At 42.4% G+C, this 22,110-nt stretch overlaps 1 protein-coding gene across 10 annotated transcripts in view; it reads left to right on the forward strand.

The window, feature by feature from the left end:
* rbfox3a (RNA binding fox-1 homolog 3a) overlaps positions 1 to 22,110 on the forward strand; it is a 417,847-nt gene that overhangs the window by 301,160 nt on the left and 94,577 nt on the right. For all 10 annotated transcript variants that reach the window (XM_074620482.1, XM_074620479.1, XM_074620481.1 and 7 more), the window contains one exon: positions 14,761 to 15,009. In XM_074620482.1, coding sequence (XP_074476583.1) covers positions 14,794 to 15,009 — 216 coding nt within the window. In that variant the 5' untranslated portion in view covers positions 14,761 to 14,793. The remainder of the gene's footprint in view (positions 1 to 14,760; positions 15,010 to 22,110) is intronic.

The following is a 22,110-nucleotide window of genomic DNA, read 5'->3' on the forward strand; positions in this document are numbered from 1 at the left end:
CAACAATTAGGAGGATCTGTTGGACGCTTAGAATACGGGAGAAGTTGCAACCTCACAGCTAGATACCGGCAGTTCCTACACACTGTTCCTTTAATGCAGCGCTCTCCTGGATGAAAGCCTCCCCCTCCCTCCCACCACCTGTTTCTTTTCGCTCTTTAAACCACATCAACTCTGTCACTCCCTGTGCACTTTCTCCGAGCGTTTAACATAGTCGCAGATGGGTTCACATTGTAGTTAATTAAAAGTCCAGTCCGTCTCATACAGACACTAGAGCGGGCCTCGTGCGTTGGTATCACACGCCGAGGGGACTGATAATGTGTTGGTATTTTACACCTGGGAATATGAATGGGCTGATTCATAAGGATGATTCACAGAAATCTTATTTTGATTCCTTTCCATCACTAGCTGCTGTGTAGGAGAAACAATCTACAAAGCAAACAGCTGTACAAAGGCTTAGAAAATGACACTTTCATCCTGGATGTTTTTAAAATAACTTGATGAAAATGTGAATCAGGAGGAAATTAAACTACCTACCTTTCATATTACTTGATTTTTCAAGTACTTGAAACATATTGTCGGGCCCTGTACTAGACAGGCACAAGGTTTTATAGAGTGGGCCTGTATGAATAAAGTGACACACACGCTCCATTTTTATGAGTGTGTCTGCCCTGAATGTGTCTTCTTCCGCCGGGTGTGCTGGCGGTGTTGGTGGCTTTGTGCCGGGGTCTGATTGAATCGGGCGCACAGGCCGATTTACATATGTTTGCCATTGTTACGGGGGTTAGTGAATATCATGTAGCAGGCCTAGAGGGAGCTGGCAGCCAGCGGACCTGCAACACACTCTGAATCCTAAGCAGTCCCTCCACCGCTCTACTCCTTCATGAACATGATTTCTGTCTCGCTTGCTCTCGCTTTCTCTCTCCCTCACTTGCTGGCTTTCTTGTTCTACAGCTACCATCACACATACACATACACGCACATGCATACACACACACACACACACACACACACACACACACACACACACACACACACACACACACAGGGGTTGGGTCGTGGAGTGTCCCTGCTTGGCCGGTGAGGGACTGGGAGTGTCGGCCAATCTCTGCTCAGCCGAGTGTTAAATTAGATTCCGTTGCCTCTCCGTCAGAGTTGTGTGTGTGTGTGTGTGTGTGTGTGTGTGTGTGTGTGTGTGTGTGTGTGTGTGCGCGCGTGCGTGCGTGCGTGTGTGAGAATGTGTCTCACACACTCGTGCATAACTCGCTCACAGGGACTGGGTCACTGTCACACACTGATATTCATAGTAGGAAAGTGTTTTCAGGGTAAAGTCAGTGAGTTTGCTGAGCCGTGGACGCTCTCATGTTGTTGATGATGATGATGATGATAATGATGATGATGATGATGATGATGATGATGATGATGATGATGATGATGCAGAGTTAAAGCGGTGTGTGTCGGCTAATATTTAGTTAGTCCCACTGGCGACTTGTACTGCTCCCTTTTCACTTATTTTCTATCTGTACTCGGTCTTTCTGTTCCCCCTCTGCGTAGGCAGCTTGCACATTTCACCATAATTAAAGCAAATAGAGAATTAGTGTATATTTAGCGAGGGAGGGTTTAATTTCATGACTGTATTATGCTGCAAACAGATGGAGGCTATTTTACGCTACACAATATATTATAACAGTACATTTTTCCGTGTAATGTTATTTAATGATTATATGACCAGTGGGGCGTGCTTAGCCTGGTAATAGATGAGTGGTGTGTGTGTGTGTGTGTGTGTGTGTGTGTGCAGGTAACTGGAACTATTCCTCCGGCTGCCGTTATCGAGGCCGATTTATAGTCAGCGTCAGACTTATCGATGGCGGTGTTGGTACAGCGGCCCTCGCTTGGGAAGGACCCGGCCTATGAAAACAGGACGGTCTAATGGTGCCCGAATAAAATAATAGTCCGGCTGACGGGAGAGCAGACAGCACTACTTAATAAACATTATTAAAAGGCCATTGTCACAGCAACACAATGAATGAGACAAAGCTGAGTTTATGGTGAGGGGGAGCTGAAAACTGAGCCTCACCGATATCACTTTCAATAGATAGATGTAAGATGTTGTTTTTGTCGGTTGTCTTATTATTTCTGTTGAAGCATTTTTCTCCAGAGCCTCAAAAAGAAGCTTTTAGAACACCAGGACTCAGGACGGGTATAACAAACACACCTTCACCCAGGAGACCGCTCTTTGTGTCCTGTGTGAAACCAAAAGTAAATGTTGATCTTACGCTTGTTACGAAACGTTATGTAACAAAGTAGAAAGTCAACTAAGGGTGGTTGTTATTTATTTAGTTATGTTGTTACGTTATGTTATGTTATTATTTAACGTTGTTATGTAATGTTAGCTAAGAAAGTCAACTAAGTGTGGTTGTTATTTATTTATGGTAGTCACATTGTTACAGTGGTTACGTTACGTTGTTACGTTAGTTGTTACATTGTAACATTACGTTGTTGCGTTACGTTGTTGCATTACGTTGTTGCGTTACGTTGTTGCGTTACGTTGTTACGTTGGAACATTATGTTGTTACGTTACGTTGTTGCATTACGTTGTTACGTTACGTTGTTACGTTACGTTGTCACGTTACGTTGTCACGTTACGTTGTCACGTTACGTTGTCACGTTACGTTGTCACGTTACGTTGTTACGTTACGTTGTGACGTTACGTTGTGACGTTACGTTGTGTTACGTTGCTGCGTTGTTACGTTACGTTGTTAAGTTACGTTGTTACGTTACGTTGGTATGTTAGGTTGTTATGTTATGTTGTTACATTATTATTTTAAAACAAACCATGATCTTTTTTTTCTAACTTGAACTAAGTAGTTTTGTTACATAAACCTAACCGATCATTTCACAACATAAACCAGGTGTCATTGTGTCCTTTTACAAGCGCAATATGAGGCTGATATAAAACATATTTATGAAGTATATTTTTGGTTCAGAAATGTCAAAAATTCAACGTATCGCGCGGTTTCCAACTTTTTTTTTTCTGGCTACTGGGTTGATAATAATGGCATGACATGTGAGCATGTTGATTCCTAGCATAAGATGAATATGTTTGGATGGATGGGCACAGTACACACTGCTGACCTGTTGTTGATCTGGTGTGAACTGGGTGTCAAACTCCATGAGTGAACTGAACTGCTTCCCACAGTGTTACGCTGCTATGGGAGTGTCAATGTTGATAGGGATATTTTTATACTGATGCTGCTGAGATTTCTCCAGCTTAATGTTGTTTGGTTTCCCAAAAATGTTATTCTTGTCAATGTGTAAAACTTGGGAAATAGCATGTGGTCAGTCGTAGGACGCTAAATCTTTTTCTCCTTAGAAATGGGGCCAAACTGTCCAGAAGACACCTCCACCTGTCTGAGATCAGATCACAGTGTGGTGAGCACAGATGTGGTCTGGCTGCTCTCATCACATTCTGATTGCAATGTGTAGCATGTATACAGTATTTGCACCTGTATCTGCATTAACATGTGTTTTTCTGGGCACCCTGTAGTTGAGCTCTCCTCTGCCATTCCTCCCTCTCTCACCATCAAATCAAGCAGAAATGCTAAAAATAAATCTTAAAAAACAAACATGTTTGTCCTCACCCAGATAAGATGGCATGTTGATACCAGGTGGAAATGGCTCAAAGTCTTATTTGAAACTGTTCAGATTCTGGCCTTCCCACAAACATCTGGTCTTGTCATGATCATATGAAAGATCAATTAATCTCCATCATCTCCACTGGCTTCAGCACATGGGGATAACATACAGTATATGGATTAACAAGAGGTGTTGGAGTGTTCGAAGTTAGAGACTCTAAATGAAAAAGTGACTCATTCTTCAGTATTGACCAAACAGCCTCATTTGTCTTCTCTTCTTCATTTTTCTTCAAATTTCAAGTCTTCATTTCAACCTCCTCTGCCGAAGCGTTTTAAGTGAGACAACATGTTAAACCTAATTAAAGAGGAATCCAGTTAGGCCAACAGTGTTACTTTTTGTTTACTGACAACATTTCTACAGTGTTTTGGGAGAGTGCTCCCTCTCCTTTCCTCCAATATTTCTCTCCCTCCATCTTTTTCTTTCCCTCTGTCCTTTTTTCTGTCTGATGTCTGCAGTGCACATCAATATTAATCGCCCCCTAAAGCAGCAAGTTTCTGGCATGTTTACACAGTCTGGTGAAATAAGCTGCATAAGCCCAAAGACTGCAGTCTGTCTGAGAATGTATGTGTTTGCTTCAGCCTGGTCTCACCAAATACCGTATGAATGACGCGGTAATTTAGAAGTCACGTTGTGTGCCATAACAACGCCTTTCCTGCCTTTGGCGTGTACGCCATGTAGTCTGTACACATCGGTCGGAGGATGCTACGCTCACAACTAGTGGCATCTCATGGAAGGTATATCTTCTCATCTTCAAGTGTTGAGTTATTTTGAAGTTACGTTTGTGACGTGTTTTACTGAGTTTACATTATTATTATTTTAAACCCAACCACAATGTTTTTCCTAAACCTAACTAAGTGGTCTTGTTGTCTCAAAAAAGTGTGGCAGTTACTGTAGGTTTGTTGCCTAAACATAACCACTACCATTTCACAATAATGTGGCGTGTACTGACACGCTAAAAGCTTAAAATGCGTCTTCACGACACGCAGAATGTTCTTAAGATGTTGTGTTATTTCTACGTCTTCCCATGACTTCAGAAGTCTGTACTACGAAGCAGGATTTGGTGTTAGCAAGGTCACTTCAGGGTTAACCTTTCAGGGTTTTCCATCCTACGACGGTGGATCACTTCTTACCGGGGTAGATCGCCATGGTAACTGATGCTGAACAGCTAACCTGCTCCGGAGCAGGTTATGTTCCAGATAAGAGATCAACTTATCTCTGACCAATCAGAGCTCGGTGCGGTGATTGTATGATAATATTACACAGATATGAAGAAGTTACAGTCATAGTCCAGGCTAAAAACAACACAGTTTAAACTGACAAATGCAGGAAGCACAGCTGGATTTATGCTGTGGGTGTTCACCGCTTTGAATTATATTTTTATATATCTATTTTTTTTTTACTTGCTCTTGAGTCCGTTTCACACCGCCGGAGACGGGGACGCAGCTGAAAGAAGGTTGAAATAGTCTTACACGCCACACCCTTGTTATTGGGCTAGATTAGGTGTGATCCATTCATCTGTTACACTTCTAAAATCTATTTATATCTAGACGACAATATCTGACTTTTGAGTATTCCGTTAAATTAATAAATCCGTTAATTTATGCATTCACATATCGGGAGTTTTTTCTTTACCAGCTGTCCTTCCTGCATTTGGCAGCTTTGTTAATTTTAGTCTGGATTAAATGTTTAACTTCTTTGTATTTGTCTAATATTATTTTTCTCTCTGTCTGTCTGTCTGCAGTCAGTAGACTTGTCCATGTCTGTGATTGGTCAGATGCTGCAGACACCGCAACTTTCATGTGAACGCGCTCATATCCAGCTTGAGAAACCCTGGGTTGATTTACTGAGTTGATAACCAGCGTCGTAGGACTGCTTAGCGGGATCTCGGTCGCTAGGGTTAGTGAAGCCAGATAACGAGGAGATACCCTGGGTATGTTGGACTCTCTTCTTAGTACAGGCCTCAGGTTGGTTTACCTTATACATTCAATAAAAGAGATCCAGTCCCTCCGATGCTGACGGTTTGTTGGTGGATGCTGTGTGTCTTTTGTAACGTGTGCATTCAATTATTTTTTTTAATTTCTTTGTATGAGGTTATATGACAGCAGTGATATGCCTTAGCATCTGTGTGTGTGTGTGTGTGTGTGTGTGTGTGTGTGTGTGTGTGTGTGTGTGTGTGTGTGTGTGTGTGTGTGTGTGTGTGTGTGTGTGTGTGTGTGTGTGTGTGTGTGTGCGTGTGTGTGCGTGTGTGTGTTTTCATGTCCCTGGCTGATCAGCCTCAGTGGCTCTCGGCCCCGATCTTCATTAGTTGTCTCTGTCAACCTGGAACAATAACGCTGTGGTGATGGGAGTGTAAGGGACCCACACAGTGTCACACCGGCTGTATCACGCACACACACACACACACGCACAATAGTCTGTAGTATTTGTGTATATAACGGTGTGTGTGTGTGCGTGTGTGTGCTATTTAAGTGAGTTCTGGGTTTCATTTTCACTTCAGTGCATTCTGTATCACATCTCTGCCAACTCCACCTCTTACTCTAAGATCATTACAATGTATTACACCCTGCACACATATACACAGGGCGGTGTAGCTCCAGGGGTGAAGGCAGAGGGGGGGGGTTCTGAAGCGTCTATGCCTAGCAGAAAGCCTGGGTAATGGTTAGTAGGGGTGGAGAGAAGCCCCAGGCTACTTTGGAAAATAGCTGAAGAGAAGGGAATCAATATTAGACACACTCCTGCTGTGCAAGCATATGTGTGTGTGTGTGTGTGTGTGTGTGTGTGTGTGTGTGTGAACTTTTTAATTACCCTGCAATGAATGAACCAGTTTTTTTTCTGTGTAATCTTCTCTCACATTGACACACACGTTTACAGCGATCTGTAAATTAGCCAACAAGCCTCTTTTGTTCCTTTGCAACATGTTTCAGGCTTCTGCTGCTCCGCTGTGTAAACTATCACAGGTCAATTCATCAGAACTAAATCTGTCATCCTATCTGAGTCACATTTCAGATGTTCAACATGGACACACACACACCAACACCTCTTACAAGATGGGACTCATTTATTCTACCATTAAAGGTGCCTGATGGAGCATTTAGTAAAATGAATCTGTTGCTGCTGCAGTTTGGAGGTTTCATTCTCTCACCGACGGCGGACGGAGTGTTTGTTTGTATTCAACATTAAGATCACATTTCCCATAAAAAACCCCTTCCTTTCATCATACTAGATTGAATTATCATATTGTGTTTTCCCCATCGGCTTTGTACCATCTCTCTGTACCGTAAGAACACCTTCTTCCTGTTTGGTACAGTAAAGCAACCAACCAGTCTGTATACCTTCAAGCTAGTGTTAGTCATCTTCAAAAACATTTCTGTTACATTTGTTGAAATTCTCATGACATCCCGACAGCGATCAATAAATCAAATGCTCCGACGAAAGAAAATCTGTGGCTGTTGCAGGACTGCAATAAACCGTCAGATCATTTCATTCAGCCTACCTGTCTACCTACCTGTCTACCTACCTGTCTACCTGCCTGTCTACCTGCCTGTCTACCTACCTGTCTACCTACCTGTCTACCTGCCTGTCTACTTACCTGTCTACCTGCCTGTCTACTTACCTGTCTACCTGCCTGTCTACCTACCTGTCTACCTACCTGTCTACCAGCCTGTCTACCTGCCTGTCTACCTAGCTGTCTACCTACCTGTCTACCTACCTGCCTGTCTACCTACCTGTCTACCTACCTGTCTACCTGCGTGCATTCATTGTGCGTCACCAGAGTCTTCTAACAGCTGCTAGCTTGACAGCTGTGCATATGAACAAAAGCCATGTTCATTGTTTATGTTCATAATGATAGTGTTGGGGGAGTTTCTTTGGAGGGAGGCCTGAAGGGACGTACTGTCAGTGTTGATGACTTGGTGACTTTCTCTCTACATTTACTTACATTGGAGAAGAGTTGGCAACACTGGTCTGGAGTTTTAGGTCATATCGTTTTTATAATCTAGTGTACTCTGGCTAGTTTCTCAAGATTACCAACCCTAACTTTAACAACTAAATTTGCCAGAGCTTTCCAAAACAACGCATATGAACCAAAACATCTCCTCACTTGGAGAAACTATGGACCAAGCTTTGCAGGATTAAGAAAGAAGTCATCATCATACATCAACCCGCTGTCACTTCCAGCGCGTCAAGTACCGTAGCTTGGTCAGTACCTCTCGGGTACACGTACACACAAAATGATCATTCTTTGTGAGTAAAGTGTGAGCAACGGTAGTTTGAAGTGTTTGACCAGCCAACCAGTGCTGTTCTGACAGAGGCTCACACGTCAGAAGAAGAAGTGGATATAAAACGTGTCTGGTAGTCCTTTGTGTTAAAGGGTAACTTGCCAGTTTCAGCAGCTCTCCCTCAATACTGGAGCAATTTAAAAAAATGTTGTTCCCATTAGTCACAAAAAAAAGATGGGAAAATAGGGTCCAAGTTGAAAACTACCAAAGTTACTCTTTATTATACCACTCTATGTGTAATAGCACTGTATGTAATGCATTTCATCCACAGTAGAGTCTTTACATCTGAAAGTGATAATTAGAGGTGTAATCTGTGTAGTTCTCTTCACAGCAACACAGACGCAGGTCGGTTGGTTCTTTGAAAACGGGCGTTTATTGCTTGGACACAAACATTACATTAACAACATTAGCACAAACATATCAGTAAAATACACTTGACAGAGCATGAGAACAAAGGAAAAAACAAATTGGCGCAAACATGAGTTAAAGTGCATTTACAGGTAGAACAACAATACCTCGTTGGCTGCTTGTCATGAAAAGAGGTTCTTGAGTCCATGAAAGTCCTTCGATAGTCTCTTCGACGGTCTGCTTTTAGCTTCAGACGTCGATAATCATAACTTTAAACACTTTACAGAGCCCCGTGAGAGGCATCTGCTCCTTCACTCACGTTGGATTGTTTACAGTCCCTCAACAAATTCCGTCGTAGGGGTACTACACAGAGAACATTAGTTCCGGGGCGGAACGTAAAACACAGTGGACTAATGTACTGTTGGCTACAACACTTCTACCTGTTACATATTTTGAACTGTATGAAACAAATCTTTTTACTCACATCATATTTAAATGTTTAACCTTACATTGAATGAATTATCTATTGATTTACTTATTGTATGAACTTATGGGATCAATTACTAATTATGTATCATGAACACATTTATGCAACAGCACTTACAATCTGTTTTCTGTCTGCATTGACAGACACAACTTTCCCTGCTGCTCTGCAGTGTGATCGGATCCAATTGGATAGATTGTACGTTCTCAGGAAAACAAAGAGTTGAATCCCTGTGCATTTTTTTCTAACATAATTTTGAATTGTTGGTCTTGGAGAGGATATCAAGTTATTCCAAGTCAAAGTTATTCTTAAGTCCAAGTGGTGGCACAAGTTGGTGTTAATATCAAAGTGGAGCTTTGGTTCAGTAAAGTCATTAACTTCATGAGTCTGAGTGAAGTCATGGGACTCAAATCTACATATCTGCAAACAGCTAACCACACAACGTATCCTCATATAATGGTTCCTATGATATCTCACAAAAAGTTAGTTCTTATGTTTTGTGCGTTTTCCTACGAATGTCCAGCCACACGAGCAATCAGCGCCTGTTCAAGCCCTGCTGTGTACAAACTGTTTAAGCAACAAAACTACTTGGTTAGCTTCAGGAAAAGGTGGTGGTCTGGGTTAAAGTAAGTATGGATGTGGTGTTACTTAAGTACAGAAGTTACATGAAAATAAGTCAAGACACACCGTCCATCCAGACCACCGCCCTACGCAGACACTGTCCTCTTTATACTAAGTCCTGGCTCGCGGTTACGTCGATCACATATGAATTGATTACCACACCACTTATAGTGCATTACTTTTAGCTAGGAACAGTGTATGAGAGCAGCCTGAACCACGCTGGTAATTTATGAGTTGGAAGCATGGATGCGTAAACTAACTACTATGATGGTTTTGTATATTCTATGCTGTGGTATCTATAGCAGGAACATTTCAGTAACCATATCTTTTTCAAATTATTTTTCTATCAATGGTGACTTGACTTGACTTTAACTTGCAAGTAATGCCATCCCACCAGGTGTGTGTGTGTGAGAGAGAGAGAGAGAGAGAGAGAGAGAGAGAGAGAGAGAGAGAGAGAGAGAGAGAGAGAATCATACATGTGCCTCATGTATATATAGAGTCGGAGTCCATCAGACATCAAGCATGGCGCTCCACTGAGCCAAAGGGAAATAAACTCAATGAGGAAAAGACGGAGGATGGAGAAAGAGAGAGAGAGAGAGGCGGGTGGATGATGCAGAGAGATAGATGGAAGGATGGAGGGAGAGAGGGATGGATAGTATGATTTAGCTGATAGAAGAAATCATTTACCAGCGCAATTTGTCGACAAGGATCTGGGGATGTCTCAGTGTGTCAGCGCCTCAGTCACTTTGATGGATGATGGAAGTTCACTGACTTTAACACTCTCTCTCTCTCTCTCTCTCTCTCTCTCTCTCTCTCTCTCTCTCTCTCTCTCTCTCTCTCTCTCTCTGCCTGTCTCTCTCTCTCTCTCTCTATTTCTCTCTCTCTCTTTGCCTCTGGCTCTCTCTAACTCTCTTCTTCCCCTTGCCTCTTTTCCTGCTGATTCCTCCTTCTCTTTTCTGCCTTAAACCCCAGCAGAGCAAAGGCGTCTCCAGCTTAGCGTGTGTGTGTGTGTGTGTGTGTGTGTGTGTGTGTGTGTGTGTGTGTGTGTGTGTGTGTGTGTGTGTGTGTGCGTGCATACAGGGAGATGGATCCAACATCAGCTCATGATTTAGGCATATTAAAACAAAAGGTCCAGGTAAAGCACTTCCCCTGCAGCTCCCACTCCACACTCCACTGCCATTATTTAACTTGACTGTCTTTGTTCATGGCTCGCTGGTGGTGTGTGTGCGTGCGTGCGTGCGTGCGTGCGTGCGTGCGTGCGTGCGTGCGTGCGTGCGTGCGTGTGTGTGCTTGTCTCTAGTGTGTGTATTGACCAGGTGGGGCCATATATCAGCTCAGGTCTTTATCGATGCTGCGAGGCAGGGAGGCCTATCGATGAGGCTCCTTGTTTTAGTGAACCGAGACTCGCCCCGGGCCACAGCTCCACCCTGCAAACACTCTGAGATGAACAATAAGAGAAATATAGAACAGTGAAATAGAGACCTGATGTAAACATGGAACTTCTGAGTTCTGTTCAACAAGTAAGAAAACCTCTACCGTACAACAGTATGAAATGTTGTTCTGTTATTATAAATCAAATTAAGACTTCTGGCAAAGTAAGACTTGCTGCTGATACATACATATAACCTGTTCTAGCAAGAAACACAGAAAATGATATGCAAATATAATGTACACAGGGTACTCACAGAACGGCTCCTACTGTCCTGTTTGGTTCCTACAATAACCACAAAACCATGTTTAAACATCATTGGTGCTGTCTGAAACCTGTTCTGTAGCCTTCATCAAGCTGAGCTGAATTATTTCATTTCCCCAGAATGGGCAATTTCATTGAAATTTCAATGTGGGATCTTGTTTTTTCACTTTTTTTATTTTTCGGAGAGGTAGCCTGCTTTAGGTCATTTACACCAGTTTTTGCCCACAATGGGTCTGTTCTTTTGATTTGGAAAAGGAGGAAAGGAAAGTGCGATAGTGCCTTAGCATCACAACGTTTTTACTAACCACCTGTTACAAAATGACTGATTGGATTCTTTACCCCCATAATTGTTTTTCTGGCAAATTCGTCACCCTGATCCAAGTTGTTTGACAGGTTTATCCAATAATTATATTTTGTTTGAGAATTTGACAGAATTGTAAGCGGCTCCATGTTAACGTTGTGGTTGCCAGCTTGGCCGCCCAACGACAGTTTACTGTTCTTTACCACGACTCTCGTTTTTAGTTCACATTCATGTGTATCAGTCACCTATCAAAACTTACTATGGGCGAGATTTAGGGCCGAGGAGATCTACGCTCCGAGTCCTATCTATCCATCCAGAGGAGCAAACTGTGCGTGCAACTATTAGACGCTGAGCCTGGGCGCCCTGAATCCCGTCCAATCCCTGCAAAGACCAGGCTTCCCTAACCTCGCTCGTGAGGCTCTGCAGTTCTGTCGCCAGCAACATCCACACAGGAAAATATCTATTTGCATTGCAGTCGTAATTTTGTATTAATTTTATTGTAGAAAATGCATTGCGAGCTCCTCATTGAACACACAATTTCAATTATAACATGAAAATAATGAATCAATAAATAAAAAAAATGAATTAATTTAAATTTGTTGTAGAGCAGGAGGGGCGGAGCTCTAGCGCCCTCTATGGGCCTGCCACCCCTGGTCTGTATAGATACTCATTTATGTTATAATATGGTCCTATAGATGCTCACCCTAAAACCCTCGCAAGACTGCCTGACAACCGATCCAACCGTAACCATTCAAGGTCAATACCTAACCTCAACCATCTTGCGAGAGTTTCGCAAATCGAGGGTTACCATGGAGACAAGTAAACCCTAGGAACACATTCACTCTTTCATTGAAACCAATAAAAGAAACCCTCAGTGGGATATGGTATTGAGTTACAAAAATTAGTTGAACAGGAAGTGACTTTGTTTTGTCCACTTCTGGATCATCATACGTATGAAACAGTTTGATTCTATAGTTGTTTGGAACTGGCAGTGGTCCTGTTCCTTGGCCTGTCTAAATTGGTTGTAGCAACAGATCACAACCAACAAAAATGCATGAACAAATGTGAACAAAATGATGAGAACAACACCAAGTTGTAATGAAGTGGAAGACCAAAGAAGGAAAGAGCTACTAGTAACACTTTTTATACTTCACATATTGCCACTTAAAAATCAAGTGATTTGTAAGTGGTGATTTGAAAAGATCATACGAGTTTGCACAACCTGAGCGAAGATGAAGGACATTAAATACAAAATAACTACAGGCTGAAATTGCCACTAAAGCTTGAAAAGAGCTGTCAGGTGTAAATCTGTGTATATGTGTGTATTTGCACTGGGTGAGTAAAGTGTTCATTTCATCCGTTAAGACATCACAAAGCATTTAAAAAAGCATTACTCGTATCCAAATCTAACAAGCACAACAAAGTCCCGTTTCATTATTGATGACTTGACTCGTTTGCTGCTGGAGATTTATATTTTTCTTCATTTGTATGTGAAGTGAGCCTAAGTAAACCCTAAATTGAGCATAACGCTTCTCTGCCTGGGGAGTCGACGATGACTCTCTGCCAGGAACGATGTAGCTACAGTCAGCGAGCCATCGGCAAACTGCTTTATTATGCTCAACACCATCAATCTCCATGCAGAAGAATAGCCAACTTCAATAGCACTATTGGAAACAGCTAAGGTCAGACCCTCGTCCCACCTCGAAAAGTTGCTGTGATTGATTTTTAAAATTTTTAAGCCGTTCTCCAAGAAGATTTTGAGCAGTGCGGAAGAAAAGCAGGGTGCTAATATGTCAGATGGATTCATCATCATCGGTTGGAGGAAATGATTATCTGACAGGCATGTAAATTAGAAGGGGAGCCTGGACAGGGGTGAAAGAGCATGATACTCAGGGAAGAGAAGGGGAATCACAGCAACTGAAGCAAGCGAAGAAGAAATGGAGAAAAGTGGAGATGAGAGGGAAAATGTCAACTTTTATTAAAAACATGGATTTCAAAACAGAGGTTGTCATCAAACGAGTATCAGTTAATTGATCTTCCTCATCTCTATAAGGGATGCAGTCTGCATCACTTTCCTTTGGTCTGTGTGTTTGTCGTACCCTGTGCTGTTGGAGTGTTTGGTGAACATCTTTACACAGAGACATTTCAGTGTGGCTGAGGTGCTTTATGTTGTGATCAAACAGACTTCTGTTCTACAAATGAAGCCAATATCCGTCTCTTGCCGTGTACACTCTCTCTCTCTCTCTCTCTCTCTCTCTCTCTCTCTCTCTCTCTCTCAGGCACACACAGGACCACATGTTGTATTTTTATTTGATCTGATTATCTCTTTTGGTGTTTATTGATGGACAGACAGGTGGTTTGATGATCTCCTCTGTCATCTCCCTGTGTCGTCACTGTCAGGATTTTATGACCGAACCGTGGCTGTAATTCTAACTCAATGATAGAGATAAGATACATGGATTAACTGACCCCTCCTCCAGTCTGTCTCTTATACACACATAAAACATCTCTGTCAAACTTAACTGCCAATCAGGATTGGCAGTTAAGTTTTATGCATCTTGCCCCAGGTGTCGGCAGGCCGAGACCTGGGGCCAGATGCATAAAACTCTGTGTACATTCAGCTGTGTCTAAAACTGTGTGGACCCACAGAGACAGAAAGATGCAGATGCATTCTTTTCACCTACCCCTGATTCTATTTTACAAATGTCAAACATTGTAGAGATGTGCACACATGCACAAGAACAAGATGTAGAAATGCCCTTAAACATCCGTCTGCATGTCGATGTCCGCTTCAGCACTCATTAGACCTGTGAATACAAACAAAGGCGAAGAGAAGGAGCTGTTTCGCTGATTGTGTCACCAACAGCACCAGAACAGCACAGGTGTGGCTGTTTATGGCGGCCATACCACTAATACATCACATGTATGTGTGCAAACCATCATCGCAGTGATATCTCAATCATCATTATTAAACATCAGAAGGATGATCAATAATTAACTTAAAATTCTGCCTGCTAGTTTTGATGGAAGGCAGAAACAGCCTGAGGTAAACTTGCCTTTATTCACATGAAAATGTGGACAGGCCTTTGCATTTCTTTTGTTGGTTATACCTAAGTAGCATTTAGTTAAGTGAAATTTAAATAGATGTAATATAGAAATAGATTGAATATATGATATGTTTCGTAATAACATTTGCAGATATTTCAGTTGTGTTTTTCATGACGGTTAAAAGGTTGTTTCAGATCAAACACTGGCCTCACTGTGTGCCAGTATTATTGATGAAGCTGTTGGTTTGCTGTCTTCCTTACCTCTACCTGCTCCCCATCTCTATCTATCCATGCAGGGTAACCAAGAGGCCACAGCTCCCCCTGAAGCCATGGCCCAAGCCTTCCCACCGGCCCAGTACCCCCCTCCACCACAGAATGGGATCCCAGCTGAGTACGCCACGCCCCACACCCACCCACCGGCAGACTACACGGGACCAAGCACGGTGGCCGAGCACGCCCTGACACTGTACACGGCGACGCACACACAGAACGAACAGCCGGGAAACGACAGCAACACCCCCGCCCTCACAACCAACACAGTAACGGTGAGTCTACAGTTCATACTAACATCGTCTTTATGAACTATGTGGATTGAAGTGTTTTTCATTCTGTAAAAATTTGGCATCGACGAAGATTAAAAAAGTTCGGGGGACTTGACTGATGGTCCTACTAAGGCGTCCTACATAACAAATGACAATAAATGTGAAATATATCACTGTAATGTCTTAAGGAAGTGGAACATGACCACATGTAATATCTCAATGTGTAAGCATCAATCATCCATCTTTATTTATATAGCACCTTTCCAACAAATCAAATGCACCTAACTTTACAAGCGATTAACAAATAAATGACAAATGTCAAAAGGATCAACAGTTACTCAAAGTAGTAAAATGTTGATAAAACAACATTTAAAACTATAAAAGACTACATGAAAGCCAGACTAAATAGATGGGTTTTTAGTTTACGTTTCAAAATATCAATATTTTCAGCTGCTCTCAGATCCTCTTGACCGAATCCTTTTGTTCTGCTCTGTGGAACAACTAAAAGAGAAGAACCAGAGGATCGGAGGGGTCTTCCATGTTTATAAACCAAAAGCCTATCTGGTGCAAGGCCATGTAGTGCCTTACAAATGAATAACAGTAACTCACAGGTAACCAGAGTAAAGACTTTAAAATAGGTGTAATGTGTGCTCTCCTTTTGGTCTTAGTCAACACACAAGCAGCAGAATTTTGATCATCATGCATTTCCTGACACTTGGGACATAGACCTTTAAAAAAAATCACTACGAGACTTGGTCCCTCCAAAGTGGCACGACGACCACATTTTGGGGGTCTGGCTCATGGACTAAATATGTCCTATGTCAGACCTGTATTTTCAATCATAATCAGTTGAGGAACACACAATATACTTATTGTTCATTAATAACTCTAACTAAAAAAATATCAATGAGTATATCTTCATTTTATTTGTTCAAACATCAGGTCAATTTTTAAACTAGCCATGGAGTAGGAACAGAGCGGTGGGCTAAATTAGACTTTAGAATGCAATGGAAAGCAGAGAGAAATCTAAAACTCAAACCACCATCTCATGATTTAACGTATGTATATTTTAGCCACCAATTCCTGGTGTGCTATGCTCCTTTGAAGGTTTTAAGGAGAGTTGCAGCTCAAATGCGGTTGTAGTGGTGGTGGGGGAGGGGGGGAACGCTGGGAAGCATACAGGAAACTGAGAGTGACACCTCTCTCGCTGACTCTAGGACTGTCTTCCTGAAGTCCCTTTGACACGATACTTCACACAACATGAAACCTGAAACTTAAAAAGTAAAAAGTGCCCCACCCTCTGCTGCCAATGAAAGCTTTAAAATCTGAGAAAATACATTGAGCAAGAAAGAAAATGAGACTGAAAAGATATTCAGAATGAGAAGAGAACAGTTTAAATGTTTTTATTTTATTTTAAGATCAAGCAAGTGTGCAAATGCATGCATGACCTATACATTCACACTTATCCACACACAGCAGGGACAGACGTCACCGATAAATGAGTCCAATTTTAAGCTGCATTTCAGCACAGAACTGCAAACACACACACACACATACACACAGTACACACAGGAAATGCTAAGGATGTCCACACTATAGTTAACTGCACCACCACTTGTCTCTAGTTGAGGAGCCTTCAAGCTGTCAGGGCCAATAAGAATGGAGCATGCTGGAAAGATATGGGAGTGTATAGACAGTGATGGCAGAGTGGGGGAGTCCAGCGAGAGAAGACGCGGTACAGTCAGCATTACTGGGAGTGTTTTACAGTCACTGTGGAGAGTTTGTCACAGGCTGTAACTGCTACTGTCAGGAGACATAGTTACTGCAGGATAAAGGAGAAAGACACCATGCACACATTCACTGTGGCCTAAAAAGCACTTCCTACATTTACTGTATAAAAATAGACTGTCAGAGTATATAATATATCAGGTTGATACTGTGTTGTTGTTTTTCTGTTACTAAAAAAATGATTTTAGCCTATCAACATTGCCTCTGACCTCATTCTTTTACTTTCATTTCAAAATTATTTCGAACATGAAGAATACAAAAAAATATAAAAAATAAAGAAAAGGAGAATGATCATACCAACAAGTGGACAGCCAGAAAGAAGTAGTATTTACATACAATGAAAAGCATAAGAAAAAGAAATTGTCAAACACTTGATGCCTTGATTTACATATTCGAAAAGGAGTGAGAAGAAGTAGATAGATAGATAGATAGATATACTTTATTGTCATTGTCATTGAAAACAACGAAAAACAGTTTAGCAGCTCTTTGCAGTGAAAAACAAACATTAAAACATTCAGTCACAAGTAGAACAATAAATAAGTGGATCATCATAAAGTGCAAATTATGGTTCAGCAGCTAGTGTCCTCAGCCTTTGGGGGGGGGGGGGGGGGGGTTCTACACACTTGACAGCCTGTGGGTAAAAGCTGTTTCGTAGTCTGTTTGTGTGTGTTTTAATTGTCCTGTATCTCCTTCCGGAGGGAAGGGGAGCAAACAGTACATGTCCAGGGTGGGTGGGGTCTTTGGAAATACAGCTGGCTTTTTTACAGAGCCGACCAGTGTATAGGTCACTGAGGGGGGGTAATGTGGTCCCAATCACTTTTTCCGCCATCCTCACCTCCCGCTGCAGGTCCCTCCTGTTCTCCACTGTGCAGCTAGCAAACCACACAGTGCAGCAGTAGGTGGGACAGAACTAGTCTCTCGAAACATTTTGTGATTATGGGGGTTAGAGCAACTGGCCGGTAGTCATTCAGGCAGTTCACTTTGGTTTTCTTGGGTACAGGGACGATGGTGGTTTCCTTAAGGCATGTGGGAACAACAGACTGTTCAAGTGAGAGGTTGAAGATGGTTGTAAATACCCCTGTTAGCTGGTCTGCACAGGCCTTAATGATTCGTCCGGAGACCCCATCCGGTCCTGACGCTTTCCTGATGTTGACTCGGCGCAGGACGGATTTGACCTGGTGGTGTTGGAGCTTTATCGGTTGGTCCTTCTCAGTTAGTGCAGGCTGGATGTTGGTTTCCTTGTTTTCCCGGTCGAACCGAGCGAAGAAGTGATTCAGGGTATCAGGAAGAGTGTTGTCTGTGGGACTTGAGGCTGTATAGTTGTTTTTGTAGCCCGTGATGGTTTTTATCCCCTGCCACATGCTCTTGGAGTCATTGTTCTGAAAGTGCTCCTCTATGCGCTCTTTATATCTGCATTTGGCCTCCCTGATCCCCCTCCTCAGTCTCTTTTGCGCCTCTTTGTATTCCTGCGAGGTCCCAGATTTAAAGGCAGAGTCCCATGCTCTGAGCAGGGTCCGCACCTCGCCGTTGAGCCACGGTTTCTGATTCGGAAAGACTTTGATGGTTTTTGTCCCAACCACACCTTCAGCACAAAAGTTTATGTAGGAGAGGACAGCCGTTGTGTGTCCCTCCAGATCTGTCTCCTCAGCAAATATATCCCAGTCTGTGGTATCAAAACAGTCCTGTAGAGCTGAGGTGGCTTCCTCAGTCCACACCTGAACTGTTTTAATGGATGGTTTCTGTCTACAGATCAGGGGTCTGTATGCTGGAGTCAGAGACAGGGACTAATTTATTTAATCCCACCCCTTCTCCATGTGATGGAATTTTCTATTAATTCCTCTCTTCTTGGTCGGGAGGTCAGAGTGTTTGTCAGTGTACCTCTGTTGACATTATTGGGTTGGAGTCCTGTCTAGAGGAGCCACCGTTATCTGTACAGCTGTGTCAACAAACCTGACAATTGCTCCTTGCTCAAGCTTCATTAAACCTTCTATGTAAGACATCAACAGCTCCGGGGCCTCTTCCTTCCTATAAGTTAACTTGTATATCAGAAATTCCATCACACTCCATAAGTCATTCATTAATAATTTACCAGCTTCCTGATTGAGCTATACATATGCTCTAATTAGATTTTCCTAAATTTGTCTAACTATAATTATTACCTTTTATCTGTCATACAGAAATATAAATGAATTACTGATATAATTATCCTTATCAAAATATAAATTTGTAATCAAATCAGAATACCAATTCATTACTTATGATATAACTTAATCACAATACCAATTCATTACTTACATATTTAACTTAATCATATTGACTAGTTGTTATTATTATTATTTAAATATACAATTTATAATATACAATATGCACATGCAATACAACATGCAATACATACATACACACACACAAACAAATAAATATTTATATATATATACACACATCGCACATTGCACTGCATGCTCACACTGCATACCACATACACACACATATATATATATATATATATATATATATACAATACACAGCATCCAACAATGCATACATTATTCTTATACACAAAATCAAACCCCAAATTTGCATTATTCTTTACAGAAAAAAATAGAAAGAAAGGCTAAGACAGAATAAATATTAAGTAACCAATAAATAAATAAACAATAACCCAGTAAACACCTTGTGATTGTCAAACCCTCACTTCATCCCTGTACCTTGAGAAAGTCATGTCTTTAGCACCTTATTTTAAACTGGTTTAGGTTTGGACATTGCTTTAGCTCCACATTAAAATTCCTCCTCTATGGAAGACCTTGACCTGAAACTCTCCAAGATGTCAACTGTTTCAATCAGAGGTGTAAACTAAGTACATTTATTCATTCACATGTATCTTGGTCTCTGTACCTTACTTGTTTAGTTAATTGTTTTTTCAACTACATACTTCTTATTTTTTTTTACATTTCCAAACGAAAATGTCCCTTTTTCCTCCAAGTGTTAATCTGTGTGCTGTAGATAGCTGCAGGTTGTACATGTAAAGCATGAGATGGGTTTGTTAAATATATCACATTGTAAAATAGGATTTTGTTAAACAACAATTTAGAGATTAGAAAAAATACTTTTATTACGCATCCAGTGATGCAAATCTTGATTTCCATACATGAATGAATGAGTTGTCATGGAGATAGTTCAGTTGTCATCAGGGATGTTTCTATGGAACAGGTGGTCATATAGGGGGCGAGACACGGTAACCCCTGTCTCTGTCTCGGATAAGAAGGTGCTCCCTGATCGCTCTCCAGCCGTCAGCTGACTCCTGCTCGATGACCTTTGTCCTCTTCCCAGTAGATGCTGTGAGAGGTTTTGGTGGTCTGGTGTTCAGACAGCTGATGTTGACTGTTTCTGCTGTTCATTCAGTCTCATTGCTGTTTCACTGATGTAGTGTTCCCCACAGCCGTCACATGTCATGTTATTCACATCCTGGATGCCAAACGCCGTCCAGGTGACAGGGGTTAAAGATGGCACCCAATTTACTCTCTGTTTCCTTTTATGTGTGTGTGTGTGTGTGTGTGTGTGTGTGTGTGTGTGTCTTGGTCTAATCCCTGGTGAGAGAAGGCTCTGTAGCAGTCTAACCATGTGTAATCTACCTGTCTGGCAGCACTCCCATCTGATAGCTTCCATTATAGGCCCGGGAAGGGGCACTGCTGAGCTGAGCAAGTCACACACACACACGCACACACACACACACACACACACACATACACACACAGATATACACACATGTTCCTTCAGAAACACAGTAACGACACATCTGGGAGATCTAACTGGGTGTGTAATCAGGTGGAGGTGTTTGGGCTGCTAGTGCTCGTGTGTGTGTGTGTGTGTGTGTGTGTGTGTGTGTGTGTGTGTGTTGTAACTGGCATAAGGGAGGCTTGATTGGGTAGATTAGTTCTATACAGTTTCCCTCCTCTCTTACACACACACATACACACACAGACACACACACAGTGTACAGCTCAGCACTGTTTCTGTGGTGACAGCGGAGGAAGCTCAGGCTGCTTGTGTATGATAATGTTCATGTAATTATTTCTCCTTCCTGCCTGGCTGCTCACACACCATGGATGGTGAAGGCATGGTGACCACAGAGAAAGAAAGAAGTGCAGAGACGACTTTAGCTCTTTGACTGTGGCAGAAGAAGGCTTACGGTCTTAAAGCCGTTCCATTCCGTACCATGCTAAGCTTAATGAAAGACTACAGCCAGTTTCATGTGTTAACACACACACTGAATGGAAGACACCAGTGGAACAGGGATCAACCAGAGAAACTTACTCTATGGAGGGATTTGTGACGCTTTGCCTACATTGAACAGGATTATGTCACATACTGTGTAATGCTGTGTTCACACCAAACGCAAAACAAATCCTTCCCTCGCTTTACTCGCCGGAGAGGAGGAGGGGCTTACCTCCATGTAGATACCAACAGACACTTTAGAGCATCTTCACACACACACGCACACACACACTCACATAGGCAGCTGATGATTGCTGCATCCCATTCAGTAGAGCACTAGGTTACCAGTTCCTCAAACGCCTCACCAGCACCGGACAAGACCTCTGCGATCTGACCAACCTGTGACATCACACCTACAGTTTCCATAGACTGACAGTGGCTACAAGGGCGTCATGCTCATGCAGCGAGGGCGATGTGTGTTTCATTGAGGTGTAGTGTTAACACGTTAACACGTTAACACGATCGCCGATGCTATACCTACGCCGATCCTGACCATTGTAGCTTCACTTAATACCACCTGCTTGTGCACCTATTAACTAGTACCCCTTTCACTCCGAGGACTCAACCAGGGTTGGATGTGTGTATGAAAGGGTTAACCCACGTTGACTGACTCGGCTTCGCGACCCAAGTCGGGAGGTGGGCCGGACCAGAGTTGGACCAGAGTCGGTCCAGAGTTGGACCAGGGTCAATTTCAATGTGAATGGCAAATGGACAAACCTATTCGGTTGCAAATGAGGGCGCACAGTCCGTGACGCAACGGTCACAGGTCGCCGTGGCTCATAAACAAACGGAGCTACGGGAGTATGAATGTTTTCAGACACACCGGAGGTGAACGGCGGACGAGAACAACACGGATGTGTGGCGAGACTTTGAGGTGCGGGAGCTGCTGGCCGTCCGAGGTGATGAAGAAAAAAGCGGTAGATGACCGTGACGATGAGAGACAACGTAGTGTAACGTTAAACGAACATAACAAGGCTGCTGAATGAGAGAGGCATCCGTCGTTACGCTACACGGAAACACACCGTGTTAATAATGAGCCGACCA

Source organism: Sebastes fasciatus, chromosome 20 (assembly GCF_043250625.1).
Source record: "Sebastes fasciatus isolate fSebFas1 chromosome 20, fSebFas1.pri, whole genome shotgun sequence".
Classification (NCBI taxonomy): Eukaryota; Metazoa; Chordata; class Actinopteri; order Perciformes; family Sebastidae; genus Sebastes; species Sebastes fasciatus.